The sequence below is a fragment of the Pungitius pungitius genome, chromosome 17 (genome assembly GCF_949316345.1).
Source record: "Pungitius pungitius chromosome 17, fPunPun2.1, whole genome shotgun sequence".
NCBI lineage: Eukaryota > Metazoa > Chordata > Actinopteri > Perciformes > Gasterosteidae > Pungitius > Pungitius pungitius.
This window is the reverse complement of record NC_084916.1, coordinates 11,465,857-11,477,985: the sequence shown is the minus strand read 5'-3', so window position 1 is coordinate 11,477,985 and position 12,129 is coordinate 11,465,857. Positions and strand designations below refer to the sequence as shown.

Below are 12,129 nucleotides of genomic sequence, written 5' to 3'. Positions count from 1 at the left end.
GGTGCAAGTCTAAATAGATCCTCCGAGCGCCAGGTAAAGCCCACCCTGCGCTGTCCCTCAAGGCAAAGATCTTACCCGTTTCCTGCACTACGCGTTTGGCGGATGACGAACCTACTCAGTCTTGGCAAAATGGTCTTTTCCACTTCCCATTTATCTTACTCTGGGTATATATTCTGGATCAATAGCTGGAATGTACTTCAGAACGATCGCCTCCTAGCCGAGCTCCTCTGGGACCAATGGGCCAAAAGCCCGTCAAGGTTAATGGTTAGGAAGCGGTCACTCAATTGCTTCATTCAGTCTCCTGCATCATCTGTCCCTGCTGCCAAAAAAAAACAGTACTTTTGATCCCTTCTATTCATAAATCATCCCTGAAGCACACAAGTAACAAGTGCATGACGCAGAGAGGGAGAGCACACAGTCATTCAGGGGGCCACCCGGCAACCATCAACCGCCTCCTCCTCGGCCCCTCTGCACGGGGAAGTGACCTCGACCACAGAGGGGCTGTAGTTGCGAAAAAGGAGGCAGCGAGTGAATCAGTACAACCCACAAGAGTAACCCACGTGCAGCCACGTGCACAGCGCCCGGGCGTACTGCGTCGTCAGCAGGAGAGCATACATATCGTAAGTGTGCATGACACTTTGTCACAACCCCCGGCTTCAGTTCTCTCTCCGACTCACTGTGGGATGAAATATACATTCAGTACAAAAATATCTCTGACAAGAGAAATATAAAGGCCTTTCCTTTCATCTTCACATTTCGGCACTTTTGATTGGCTTCCCGTTATTCTTAAAATTTGCATTTGCCAACGTCAAGTGACTGCAGTCCCTCTTATTGACGACATAAAATGTCTGCATCCAAGCATTAAAATAACACAGTAATTTTACATATAATACGTCATTTTAAATAAACATAGTTGAAATTCCAAAAAATACAATATGATTTTTGTCTGTCACAATTAAAAGAGCACAGACCCAAGCCATGAAGCGAAAAGGACCCATGTTCCGTCATTTTACTTTAAAGTTAAATTTGCATTGCAAAATGTCAAAGCAGAGTGGAGTTTCTTCTGTTATCAGTTAGGGGATTAAGTTGAAGGTACTTGCATAGCGCCTGTTTTCTAAGGCTTTTTTAAGCCACTGGTATGCAAGAGAACAAAGCACTCAAAATGGTTCTTACAAAATACCTGAAGTTTTGTCCCACTTTCTCTCATCAAATAGAGAAAAAGGCGACAGATAAGAACTTGCAGAGAGGAGCGTTGGCCCCCTCTGCAGGAGAAGACGCAAACGTCTTAAAAATGCCTTGCAGTGTGTCTCTAAAAATCCATGTGCTCTGACGCAGTTGGGCAGATGTACACATTTTTCAGTGTTTGCATGACGCCTACACTGATCTCACAGACTGCAGACGGTGCTGGAGTGGGTAAATGTCAACAAGAAAAAAAATTGGCAGAATGTCTTCATTGTGCAGCATCTCACTAGTCCTCCTTGATTACAGAAACAATACATATTCCAGCTGGCTCCTGTCTCCCAGCAACAGCATCCAAGAAAAATGATTCCCATATATATTTTCTTCCCCCCCCCCCCCTCAAAGTTCTCCGGAAAGTACATTCCAGTATAATTTCCCACTGGGCGATTATAACCAGCACACAGGTGCAAATGTTGAATTTTGGAAGAGAGGAAGGAAGCTTCTGCCTTTGAGCTTCTTTCAGAGTACCAGAATCCACCCATACCACTCCTCAAGTCATCAGCCCTGCTGATATATTCCAGTTTGATACCGTTACATTCTCTCCTCAAAGAACCACTTTTGGAGGAGGCTGTCCGAGCAGGGTTGGAGTGCCGGGGCCGGTGTGGCGTTGTCCGTCTTGTCTACCGCCTCGACGCACTTCTGGCTCACCGCGTGGTACAGGCTACCATCCTAAAAACACACAATGTGCATTACAAAAGGAAGGTTAGTGATACAGTACTACAAACAAAAAACAACAAAAGGTAACAAAACCGTGAAAAATATCTGATCTCTCGCCATGATAATCAGCTGCCATGTAAGAAGAACACCTAAGCGTACGCTGTGATAAGCGACCTGCAGCAGCGTGTGGTGGACAGCCGGGCACCTTTGCGGCTGTAGTTTTAGTATCAACCTTTCTTTTGCTCGCCAACCGTGGAGTAGCTCAGCAACGTACTTGACATGACTTTGACCGTGCTGTGAATTGGATTTTGGCCCCCGGAGCGGACGTCGTGATTCAATTTAATCCAACTCATGACACTTAAAAAGATTTATATTAGTATAGTTTTTGAATTTGAAAGGATAATTCAGGATAATTCAGCAAATTGCACGGTGCTTTTTTAAGGAAATTATAACATATCGATTGCCAAGAACCTAATTAAACAAGCATTTTTTTTTTTTAGACCCTACTCAGAATAATTGAATCAGCACACATTCATATTTCACTACACTCTCTTAGAAGAAGAAGAAGAAGAAGAAGAAGAAGAAGCAGAACGGACACATCTGCCTCCTTGGTTGAATCTTGCTGGAACTCCTCACCTCTCTGAGGTCAAACTTCTGCTCCGCAGGAAGAGGTTGTCCCCGTTTTCGGCACAGCTGCAGGGTCAGGTAGGTGCTGACGTCGTCGCCCCAAACGCATCCGGCAGGCACCCTCGTGTTGTAGCGGATCTCCCCGTCCGGGGAGTATTCAAAGAACTACGGCAGGACAAAAGTGCACAGGTCTAGTCCTTTTTTCCAATGAGATCTTAAAATCCCTTCCACTGTGGCGTAAAAGTGCAGCCGCTCATAACACAAATGATTACTTAAGTCAATAGAAAACATACAGGGTGCAGGGTCCCCCCCCCCATTCATTAATTGGTTAAAGAGGCATGCATCTGCACCTGAAATTAAGGAAGTTTAATGCACGTTGCATTAAAATCAAATAGACGGAAGTGACTTTTCTCAAGACATCGAACAACCTCGTATTGGTGTTGGCCCTAAAAGACTGAGGTCCATTACCTGGTTCTGACCCATGCCATGACACGAATACAGGATGACCCTTTGGCCCACCACTGCGTTTTCATCCGTGGGGTTGTAGTCGAAGCAGTAGTTGGTCTTTCCTCGGTTCTTCAGCTGCAATGAGCCAAAGTCATGTCAATGAATCTTTCAGAAGAACGTGAATCTGATTAAAATATAGATTACAGAAGCTCACGAGTGGTAGAGGAAATCCACGCTAATCGTAAATATCACACAGTGATGAGTTCCTTCTAACCTGCTCTGCACAGCTCAAATAAATTCCATTAAACTGGTGGGAATAGTTGAATTCATACGGCAACCAAAAAACGCATTCTCACCATTCCAAACATGCCGGGCTTATCCTCTGGGACGTGAATATCGGGGTAAACGTTATCCAGATACCACCTGAAGCTCTTACAGCCCAGCTTCTCTCTGAGCTGCTTTCGCTCCGTCACGTCTCCAAAGGCCTCCTAGAACGACAAAGATCACGGTATCACGGCAACCTGGGAATCCTTGACTACGGAAAGTAAAACAGAATTACAGAGCAAAACAGTATATTTTAACAGCGATTTAGCAGTTTGTTTGGCATACAGAATTTGGCGTTCATATGTTCCTACAATGTTTATGTTTGGTTTCAAACCAGTGCACATACGAATTTGGGCTTGGCATCTATTGATGCAGGGTACTACTTTGATGTCACAATACTGACTTTATTTGGTTGTAATTTTGTCCACCTTGATATCAATATATTTACCGCTATTTAATTAGATTATTTTTCAGTGTGAGGGTCAACTTGAGAAGTGAATTAGTCATTTGAAAATCTGCAGGTAGTCTTGTCCCGGTCGCAGCGAGGCCAGGAGTGAAGGAAGCAGAATTGTAACGGTCTATGTAAAACAAAAAAAAAGAAGGATTAAAAAAAAGTCATGTTTGAAGATCGAATCGAGCGTGAGGTCTCCTGTCAGGCACTGCCTGTGGGTGAATTAAAAACTATATTTGTAGGGAGGAATTATTGCGTATCTCTGTGTGCGCATGTCAGTTAATGCAAATGCGTTCCATAGCCGAGACGGTTGACAATGCCGGGGAAGCATTCAGTCTCAACCTGCTGGCGAATGAAGCACCGCGGGATGATCGATGTTGGTGGTTTGCCCAAACGCGGCTTTAATTGGCACTTCATCAATTAATTAGCATGAGAGACAGATTCCCAGAGGAGAGAACCAGCTGTCGCTGTGATGGGAGGGACCAGTAAGGACCACCAGAGAACACAACCAAGAGGGTGGCCGACGGATGCAAATTCAGTTTCAGAATCTTGTTTATTCTAATTATTCATTAACCATAATGCACAGCCCCAATGTAGTCGCCTACAAGACAGACTGGAAATAGTGTAGTAAGACATTAATATATGCCGAGGTTGACTCAAGTTAACTAAATTGTGGGCTTGGAACCAACCCATTTGTAATACTTGACACATTCTGCTGACTGTTTAACTCTAGTAAAAGAAGCCCATTGCTTCTGAAGGGTGCGTGTTGCCTCCATAAAGTCGGCATTTACAAAGAATAACTAAAAATTTCAACAGAGATTTCTCATTTCTTTATAGATTCACCAAAAGCAGCACCCTGGTAACTGGAATTCCTGAAACTACTGGAAGTGCTAGGCAAACAACAGGCCAAATAAGATAAAACAAAGAGGCTGTCAGACGCCAGGAAATGTTACAGTATCAGGGATCAGACCCCCGCTGAACAGGATACGCTGCATCGTATGAACCAACCGGCTGCTGCCCAGCGGTAGCTGCAGTGTGTTTGCAGGCTTCGGTGTATTGGGTTTTGGCGAGCCTCTGCAAGGTTGGCAAGGCTAGCACCTCTCAGGGATATGAGCGCCACCTGATCCGTGTTTGGAGAGCTTCTCCTTTTAACTACACTGCCCCCCCCCCCCCCCCCTCTCTCACAAAAGCAGCGTCAAATGGGTTAGCACTGCGCTCTCCCCCCCCGTCAGGGACAGGTGGGTGATACACGCTGGCAACGGGTGACATGGAAAGGTGGTAATGACACCTCCGTCTCCCTGCGTGTCTGACGCTCATATATCCCAAGCGTCACCTAATCAGGGGAGCTTCAACGCCACAGCGGCAGTGCAGCGACGTGTTTGTTTTGCGCCTGTGTGGGAACACGGGTTAAGAAAAAAAGAAAACTAGTCAATTTTCCCCAACACTCCGTATGTGCAGACTCACCAGTCGTGCGTGGGGGTTTCGATGGTAGTAGACCTCTTTGTATTCGTCCATCCAGACCTCAGCGGCTCTCACGCTGTTTGCCAGAGCTTTGCCCCGCGAGTAAGGGGCCATTTTAGGGAACACGTGACCCACGTGGGAGCATGGGTGGACCTCCAGGCTGCCTCCACACTGCCAGATCTAAGAGACATCAACAACACCACCACCACCACCACCACAAGGATTTGGTTACCCTGAGAGCCACGATTCAGTCCTTGGACACAAAGCACGGCCTTGTTGTGAGGAGCTTGGAAACAGAGAGGCGGTTTAGATGTTAATTATCTTGGGAACTCAAGTTATTGAGTAAAAGAGATTTTCAAACTATTCATTTATTTGGGTTGTAAACCTAGGGGGAAATACTATGTCGTATTTGCAGTCTATTTAGCGTAAAGCTAGAACTTTACTTTAAGAATACATGCAGACATGACACACACACCATCATCACCATCATCATCATTTCTTACCCTGAAGGAGAATTCCAGGTTCTCTCCTCCCCACACCTCCATTCCTGTGTCGTACGTTCCCAGGTAATGGAAGTAGCTCTTGCTCACAGCAAACAGACCACCCGCCATAGTAGGAGACCTGAGGATAAAAACAAATAAAAACACACTAGACAATTATTATTCCATGCTTGTTGTAAATTACGGTCCATCTGTTGGAGACCATGAGGTCCCAGCTTTTATACCTGCTGGCGGGAGGGATACACGTATTGATTCATATCCTACTCCATATTGTTATGCCTAAAATGCATGTGTTCATTGCGTAACACGCACCTGATGACATCAGTGGGCGAGCTGCGGCGTTTCTGTTCATAATCTGGGACCGAGTGCCAGGTGAAGACCAACCGCCAGTCAAACCCCCCAATCTGGGGTTCGTTGGGGTTCCCTAAATACTGGAAGGTGTTCCAGTCGATCACATCGATGACGGGACACACCACTGCCGACGGCTCCTCCTTGATCCTGGAGGAAGACACGCGGGAGAAGAAAAGGCGGATGAAGCTTATTGATCATCTCTGATGATGCGGCCCCGTTCTCTCCGAGGAGAGCCTCATAGCGCTCCTTCAGCCGGCTGGTGGACGTTCAGAGCGTCACTATGAGACACTTCAGTCGTGCTGAAAGACAAGTCTTTCGAAATCACAAGGCCACAAAATAGTGTTTGCTAACCTGTGGAGCAGGGGCTCTAACCAGCCCTCGTGACACTCGCAGTGGCAGTCCAGGAAGGTCAGCACATCACCCGTGGTATCAGACGCCCCTAGCAACCGCGCACGCACCAACCCCTCCCTCTTGGTGGCTCGGATCAGACGCACCTTCCTCAAACCGGCGATGTACTTCTCCAGTGGCTCCTTCAGGTGAGCTTCAGGAAATTAAGTAAATAAATAAAAAAAATTCGTATGAATAAGTCGTTCTCTATGCGTGGGTGTGTGTGTGTGTGTGTGAGACAGCTGGGTTTGGATTGAGAGCAGTCAAGTTTCTCAAGATCTCTTTTCAAACATTTAATGCCTAAAAAAAGAAAAAAGGACACAGCACAACACAACAATTACACTCTGCTGCCAAAAAGGTTAATAGTTTTTCTTGAGTTGTTATCCAAAAAAAAGCAAAACATTACAAGTCAATTATTACTTTTTGTTCCTTTCCACATAACTAGGCAAATCAATAACCTTTACCCCACCAATGTAAGAGACGATTGTGCTTTGATGTTAAAACCATTTCGTTTAATCTTGACCTTTTAATCTATTGCATCTTCAAAATGAAATGAAATTAAGGGATTAGAAACGTAAAATATCAATTGATACTTGAATTTCTTCAGTCAAGTTTATATTTACTTTTTAAAATTGTGTGTTTGGCACACAGCAGCTCTGGTGAGATCATCCACGTGGTGTCACTAAAATAACACCCTCCGCACTCCATAAAAGCTGCGTTGATGATTCAGAGAGTTTGTGTGTTGATTCAGGGGATCAGTGACCAACACAATTATACCATCTACAATCTATCGCAATGTTTTTCCTCTCAGATTCAGATTGGGACTCGACGAGTTGAAACAGAAACCCTCACAGAGGCCGCGAGCCGCAACGTTTCACAACCACTCCCTCGAAATGTCCCTTTATCTACATCTCACAATCTCCACCTGTCGCCACCAACTCTGTCCTCCTCCTCCCTGTGTGTGTGTGTGCGCGTGCGTGTGTCCCTCTCTCAACCGCCTCTGTCCTCCCTGGCTGTCAATCAGGCAGACCTTACTGTCCCTCAGCCTGTCCCTCAGCCTGTCCGGTGCTGTGCCCGTACCTCTGTCGCTGTAGTCGTCCACCAGCACCACCTCTTTCAGCAGGTAGTCGGGCGACGTCTCCAGCACGCTGTGGACCGTCCTCAGGAGGGTGGACCAGGCCTCGTTGTAGAAGGCGATGACCACGGAGGTGGTGGGCAGGGACCGGTAGTCGTACTTCAGCTCTCTGCAACTGGCACAGTCAAGGAGGCAGTGGGATGTTAGTCGGGCAGAGGTGGGTGTAACTGAGTAACTGGGTCAAGGCTGGACACTTTTTCCACCTGATTTACTGACAGAAAACACACGGTGCCGTGGAGGCTGAAGCTTGCCAAAGTAAATACACCCCTTCCACGGAACACCAAAGGACAACATTAAGAAATGGGCAAGGCGGCGGTCACTCCACATTAGCAAATAGTGGCCATTTGTCAGCATTCACAGTCGAGTTTAAGCGTTTCCTCCAGTACTCACAGCGGGTTCCATCTCTCCGGCAGCCGTCGGTGCAGCGACACTTTGTCACTGACATAAGTGTTAATCTGGTGCTTTTTCACGCTCTCCTCTTCTTTTCTTTTCTCCTCTCCGTGGAGATTCAGTTTGACGGCTCGGCCCATTTCACCCGGCGCGTTTAAATCCAGCGGGGGCTTCTCGTAGACGGGCTTCTTCAGCTCGTCGCCGCCGCCGCCGCCGCCCACCTCCGGCTCCGCGGGGGCCTGCCGGCGGCTCGCGGGCCCCGGGTCGCGGCCGGTGAAGAGCAGGTATCCCACCAGGGTGACGCCGAAGAGGACGTAAATGAGTTTATGTCGATGCCTTCTCCCGCAGAGAGCCATCGCGTCCCCGTCCCCCCTCCCCACGAGCGCACACTTCTCGCGCCCCCGAGGGAGAAGTCAAAACTTTTTTTTTTCTTCCCCGCCCCCGATGTTTTTGCTTCACCAGCCACCTCGTCGCGTCTCTGTTTGATGGCGTCAACGTTTAAATCCGAGTCCCTTCAACGCGAAATTATTTGGGATTTGGCGAGAGACGTTTAGAAAAAGTTTCGATGCTGCCCGTCTGCCGGAGTTGTAGCGGAAGCGGGACCGTGAAGTTTTTATGGTGACTGCCGTTGTTGGGAGGACACTCCTCCTCCTCCTCCTCCTCCTCGACCATGTTCAACGGTGCGCTGACGAGACGGGATTAACGGACTAGGATTAAACGCGCTAGGTGTCCCATCGGAGGAACGGTAGTTCGCCGTGTTATGCAGTAATCTAACCCGGGGGCTCCCACGTGCAAATTAGGCCCACTTTCAGTTAGTTTTGAGTGAAGACGTTCAGTTTTACGGCTTAACAGGACACGTGTCAATTAAGTCCTAAACATTAAAGTGTCCCGCAGTTTATATCCCGTTAAACACGCGTGTAACGTTAGATGTTACCAAACTTTCAGGCAACGCACAGAAATTCCCCACACGACTAATGTACATGAATAATGATCAAATTAAAACCGTTGTATAGTGACTGGAGGTAGCAACTACGTTTCCGGTTACGGAATACAAAGTAAAATACTAAACAGCAAGCGAAATGCTGAAACTATAAATAGTTTTTCTAGAGGTAAATAATAAAGACACAAATTAGAGGAATACTATAAAGCCATATTATAGGTATTTAATTCAAGTTTCGTTGTTATTTGATAATGAAGGTGTAATGACTTTTCTAATCCTAGAATTGTAATGTACTTTTAATTTGAAAGACAAACAGTGAAACAGGAAGTTGAATATAGTAAATGCATTTTAATCCAGTGTAGCGTCAGGTAAATCATTGTTACCTTTGAGTATGGAATGCCGTTTTAGTCAAAATTAAATAAATGACCAAATACACGGTAATGCATAATGACACAGCATTTCATGATAAATAAATGAATAAATACACGGTAATGCATAATGACACGTACTCGGTAATGCATAATGACACGTACTCGGTAATGCATAATGACACGTACTCGGTAATGCATAATGACACAGCATTTCATTTCACGTTCTTATATGCAAATCAGGGGGCGTGGCTATCTATCACATTCAGAACAGACGACAGAGCCGTGTGCCGTCGACACCGCTAGCGAACGCGGAAGCACCCCCCTCCCCCTAGCATGCTAGCATTAGCGGATCAAATCGATCAACATGGGTTATCTGCAGATACTATTTTGACACATATTGAGGGTTTTTTGGAAATACTAGGGCTTGCGGTTCCCACTTCGGCAGCTCTAGACTGCGGTCAACTCAGGCGACACTCGGATATCCGTGGTCAACTCAGCCGACACTTGAATTTTAGTGCACGTTTATGCTGACATTTACGGTACAATTTCTCAAAGTTTGGTCCGGTTACTTGCTCAATACCGTAAATGTCAGCATAAACGTGCACTAAAATTCAAGTGTCGGCTGAGTTGACCACGGATATCCGAGTGTCGCCTGAGTTGACCGCAGTCTAGAGCTGCCGAAGTGGGAACCGCAAGCCCTAGTATTTCCAAAAAACCCTCAATATGTGTCAAAATAGTATCTGCAGATAACCCATGTTGATCGATTTGATCCGCTAATGCTAGCATGCTAGGGGGAGGGGGGTGCTTCCGCGTTCGCTAGCGGTGTCGACGGCACACGGCTCTGTCGTCTGTTCTGAATGTGATAGATAGCCACGCCCCCTGATTTGCATATAAGAACGTGAAATGAAATGCTGTGTCATTATGCATTACCGAGTACCGTGTCATTATGCATTACCGAGTACGTGTCATTATGCATTACCGAGTACGTGTCATTATGCATTACCGAGTACCGTGTCATTATGCATTACCGAGTACGTGTCATTATGCATTACCGAGTACGTGTCATTATGCATTACCGAGTACCGTGTCATTATGCATTACCGAGTACGTGTCATTATGCATTACCGAGTACGTGTCATTATGCATTACCGAGTACGTGTCATTATGCATTACCGTGTATTTATTCATTTATTTATCATGAAATGCTGTGTCATTATGCATTACCGTGTATTTGGTCATTTATTTAATTTTGACTAAAACGGCATTCCATATTTGAGGGGCGGGGGGCGTATCATGGTCTGAGATATTTAACCACGAACAAGACACTTTGAGTAGATTTTTCGATTAGTGTTTTCTCAATTATCAGGAAACCAGATTTATTGAACTATTACCGGTTCCTAACATGTAATAAACATGAGGCATTTAACTATTTTTAACTGCTTTTTACTGTACAATCTGGTGAGCTCTTACTAATAACACTAACCCAACCCCCCAAAAATAATTTTTCATGCATCAACAACTCTTTACTAGTCTGAATCCTCTTCACTGACACTGGGAGAACCCAGCATCCAAACCTGGATATCAATTGTATTATGCAGCCAGCTGTCACTCATATAAAACTAATATGAAAACTTTTGACAAAAAAGATGTAATTCAAAACAAAACGAAAAAAACATCACTCTAGGCGAGACGGTAACGCGAGTGGCATGCTGTTTGATCAAGAACTCATATTGTGAAACGGAGACACGGCAGGCCACAAGTCAGCCGGAGTGTTGTAATATATAACAGTGCACTGGGCGTGTCGTGATTGTCACAGACTGTTAGGTCTGGCTGCTGTGTGTGTGTTTTTGTCTTTGTTCCGCTCTGTCTTCTTCACAGGTGTGGTGAGTTGCTGCTGACGATGGCCAGCTGTTTCTCCAGCCAATCCAGCGCAGCTCTGCACTATAAAATGGCAGTGAGGTAAGTGGTGTGGTAGGTAGGTTTAGAGGAGTAGGGAAGCTCAGGGTCCCTTTTGTTATCGTTTCTTTGCTTTGACAGACCGCTGGCCGGGCCCTACTACACAGGCCTTGTTACCTGTTAGCCCTCCTATCCCGTGTCTACTTACTTGTGTGTAATTGTTGGTGTTGTATCGTATGTATCGTCATTATACCTGATCATTGTATGGGAAAATAAACCCACCATTCAGTACTCCGTTGTGGCAGCGTGTGTTTGTTGTAGCGTCTTGTTGCAAAGTACACAGGTTGCTGCATCCAGCGGGCGTGGCCTTGGGTAGTTGCGTCCTCCTCCTCTCCCGAGCCGGGGTGGAGGCGTAACGGAGACACATTGTAATAATGTTAATGCTTTTTCTTTCAGGACCGGATGATGGATAACATTTTCCATTCAGCGGATATTTGGTGTGAGCATATTGTCCAGGAAATGAAACCATGGTGAACTGCCTATGCACCTACAGGTTGGGTGCGATCCTCCCTGTTGTGACACAAATACATTCAGCCTTCAAGACCTAAGAATTGAACCGCAAGATGAGTCCCAAATATTGTTATTTGCAGAATTCTCACTGCTTTGTTTTAATCGGCAAAATGAGGCTTTCCCTTTAAGACCTACAGCTGGAAAAAGTACTACTAGCTGTCATCAAGCAATCAAAAGCGTCCATAGATTTGAATGCCATGGGCTATGACCGGATCCATCATTTATCTATTGGGCTGCTGTAATATTTTAATAGAGGCTGGTAATTAATCAGATCATTGAAGCCCAACGTATTAACGATTCCTAATTACAGTACACTCAGGGCTGAAGGATAAGGAATCACGTGAATGAGATGGGGCAGATTAACTTAATGCAACAGGTCATTG

The 12,129-nt window shown here is 45.9% G+C and overlaps 1 protein-coding gene across 1 annotated transcript; it reads right to left on the bottom strand.

The window, feature by feature from the left end:
- Positions 1 to 878: 878 nt before the first annotated feature.
- Positions 879 to 8,944, bottom strand: galnt12 (UDP-N-acetyl-alpha-D-galactosamine:polypeptide N-acetylgalactosaminyltransferase 12). Its single transcript, XM_037474948.2, has 10 exons — positions 7,970 to 8,944; positions 7,525 to 7,694; positions 6,409 to 6,598; positions 6,019 to 6,204; positions 5,710 to 5,827; positions 5,210 to 5,386; positions 3,327 to 3,458; positions 2,992 to 3,105; positions 2,533 to 2,688; positions 879 to 1,908 (listed from the first exon to the last, which is right to left on the bottom strand). The coding sequence occupies exons 1-10, from the start codon at positions 8,323 to 8,325 to the stop codon at positions 1,771 to 1,773; spliced, it is 1,737 nt and encodes a 578-aa protein (XP_037330845.2). The 5' UTR covers positions 8,326 to 8,944; the 3' UTR covers positions 879 to 1,770.
- Positions 8,945 to 12,129: the final 3,185 nt, after the last annotated feature.

Bases quoted from the DNA above. Each gene is read 5' to 3' on its own strand.
- galnt12 (XM_037474948.2), bottom strand. From the start codon at position 8,325: ATGGCTCTCTGCGGGAGAAGGCATCGACATAAACTCATTTACGTCCTC. The intron at 6,599-7,524 runs GTACGGGCACAG...AATTTCCTGAAG, and splicing joins GGACGACTACAGCGACAGAG to CTCACCTGAAGGAGCCACTG. The intron at 2,689-2,991 runs GTAATGGACCTC...GTCCTGCCGTAG, and splicing joins ATGGCATGGGTCAGAACCAG to TTCTTTGAATACTCCCCGGA.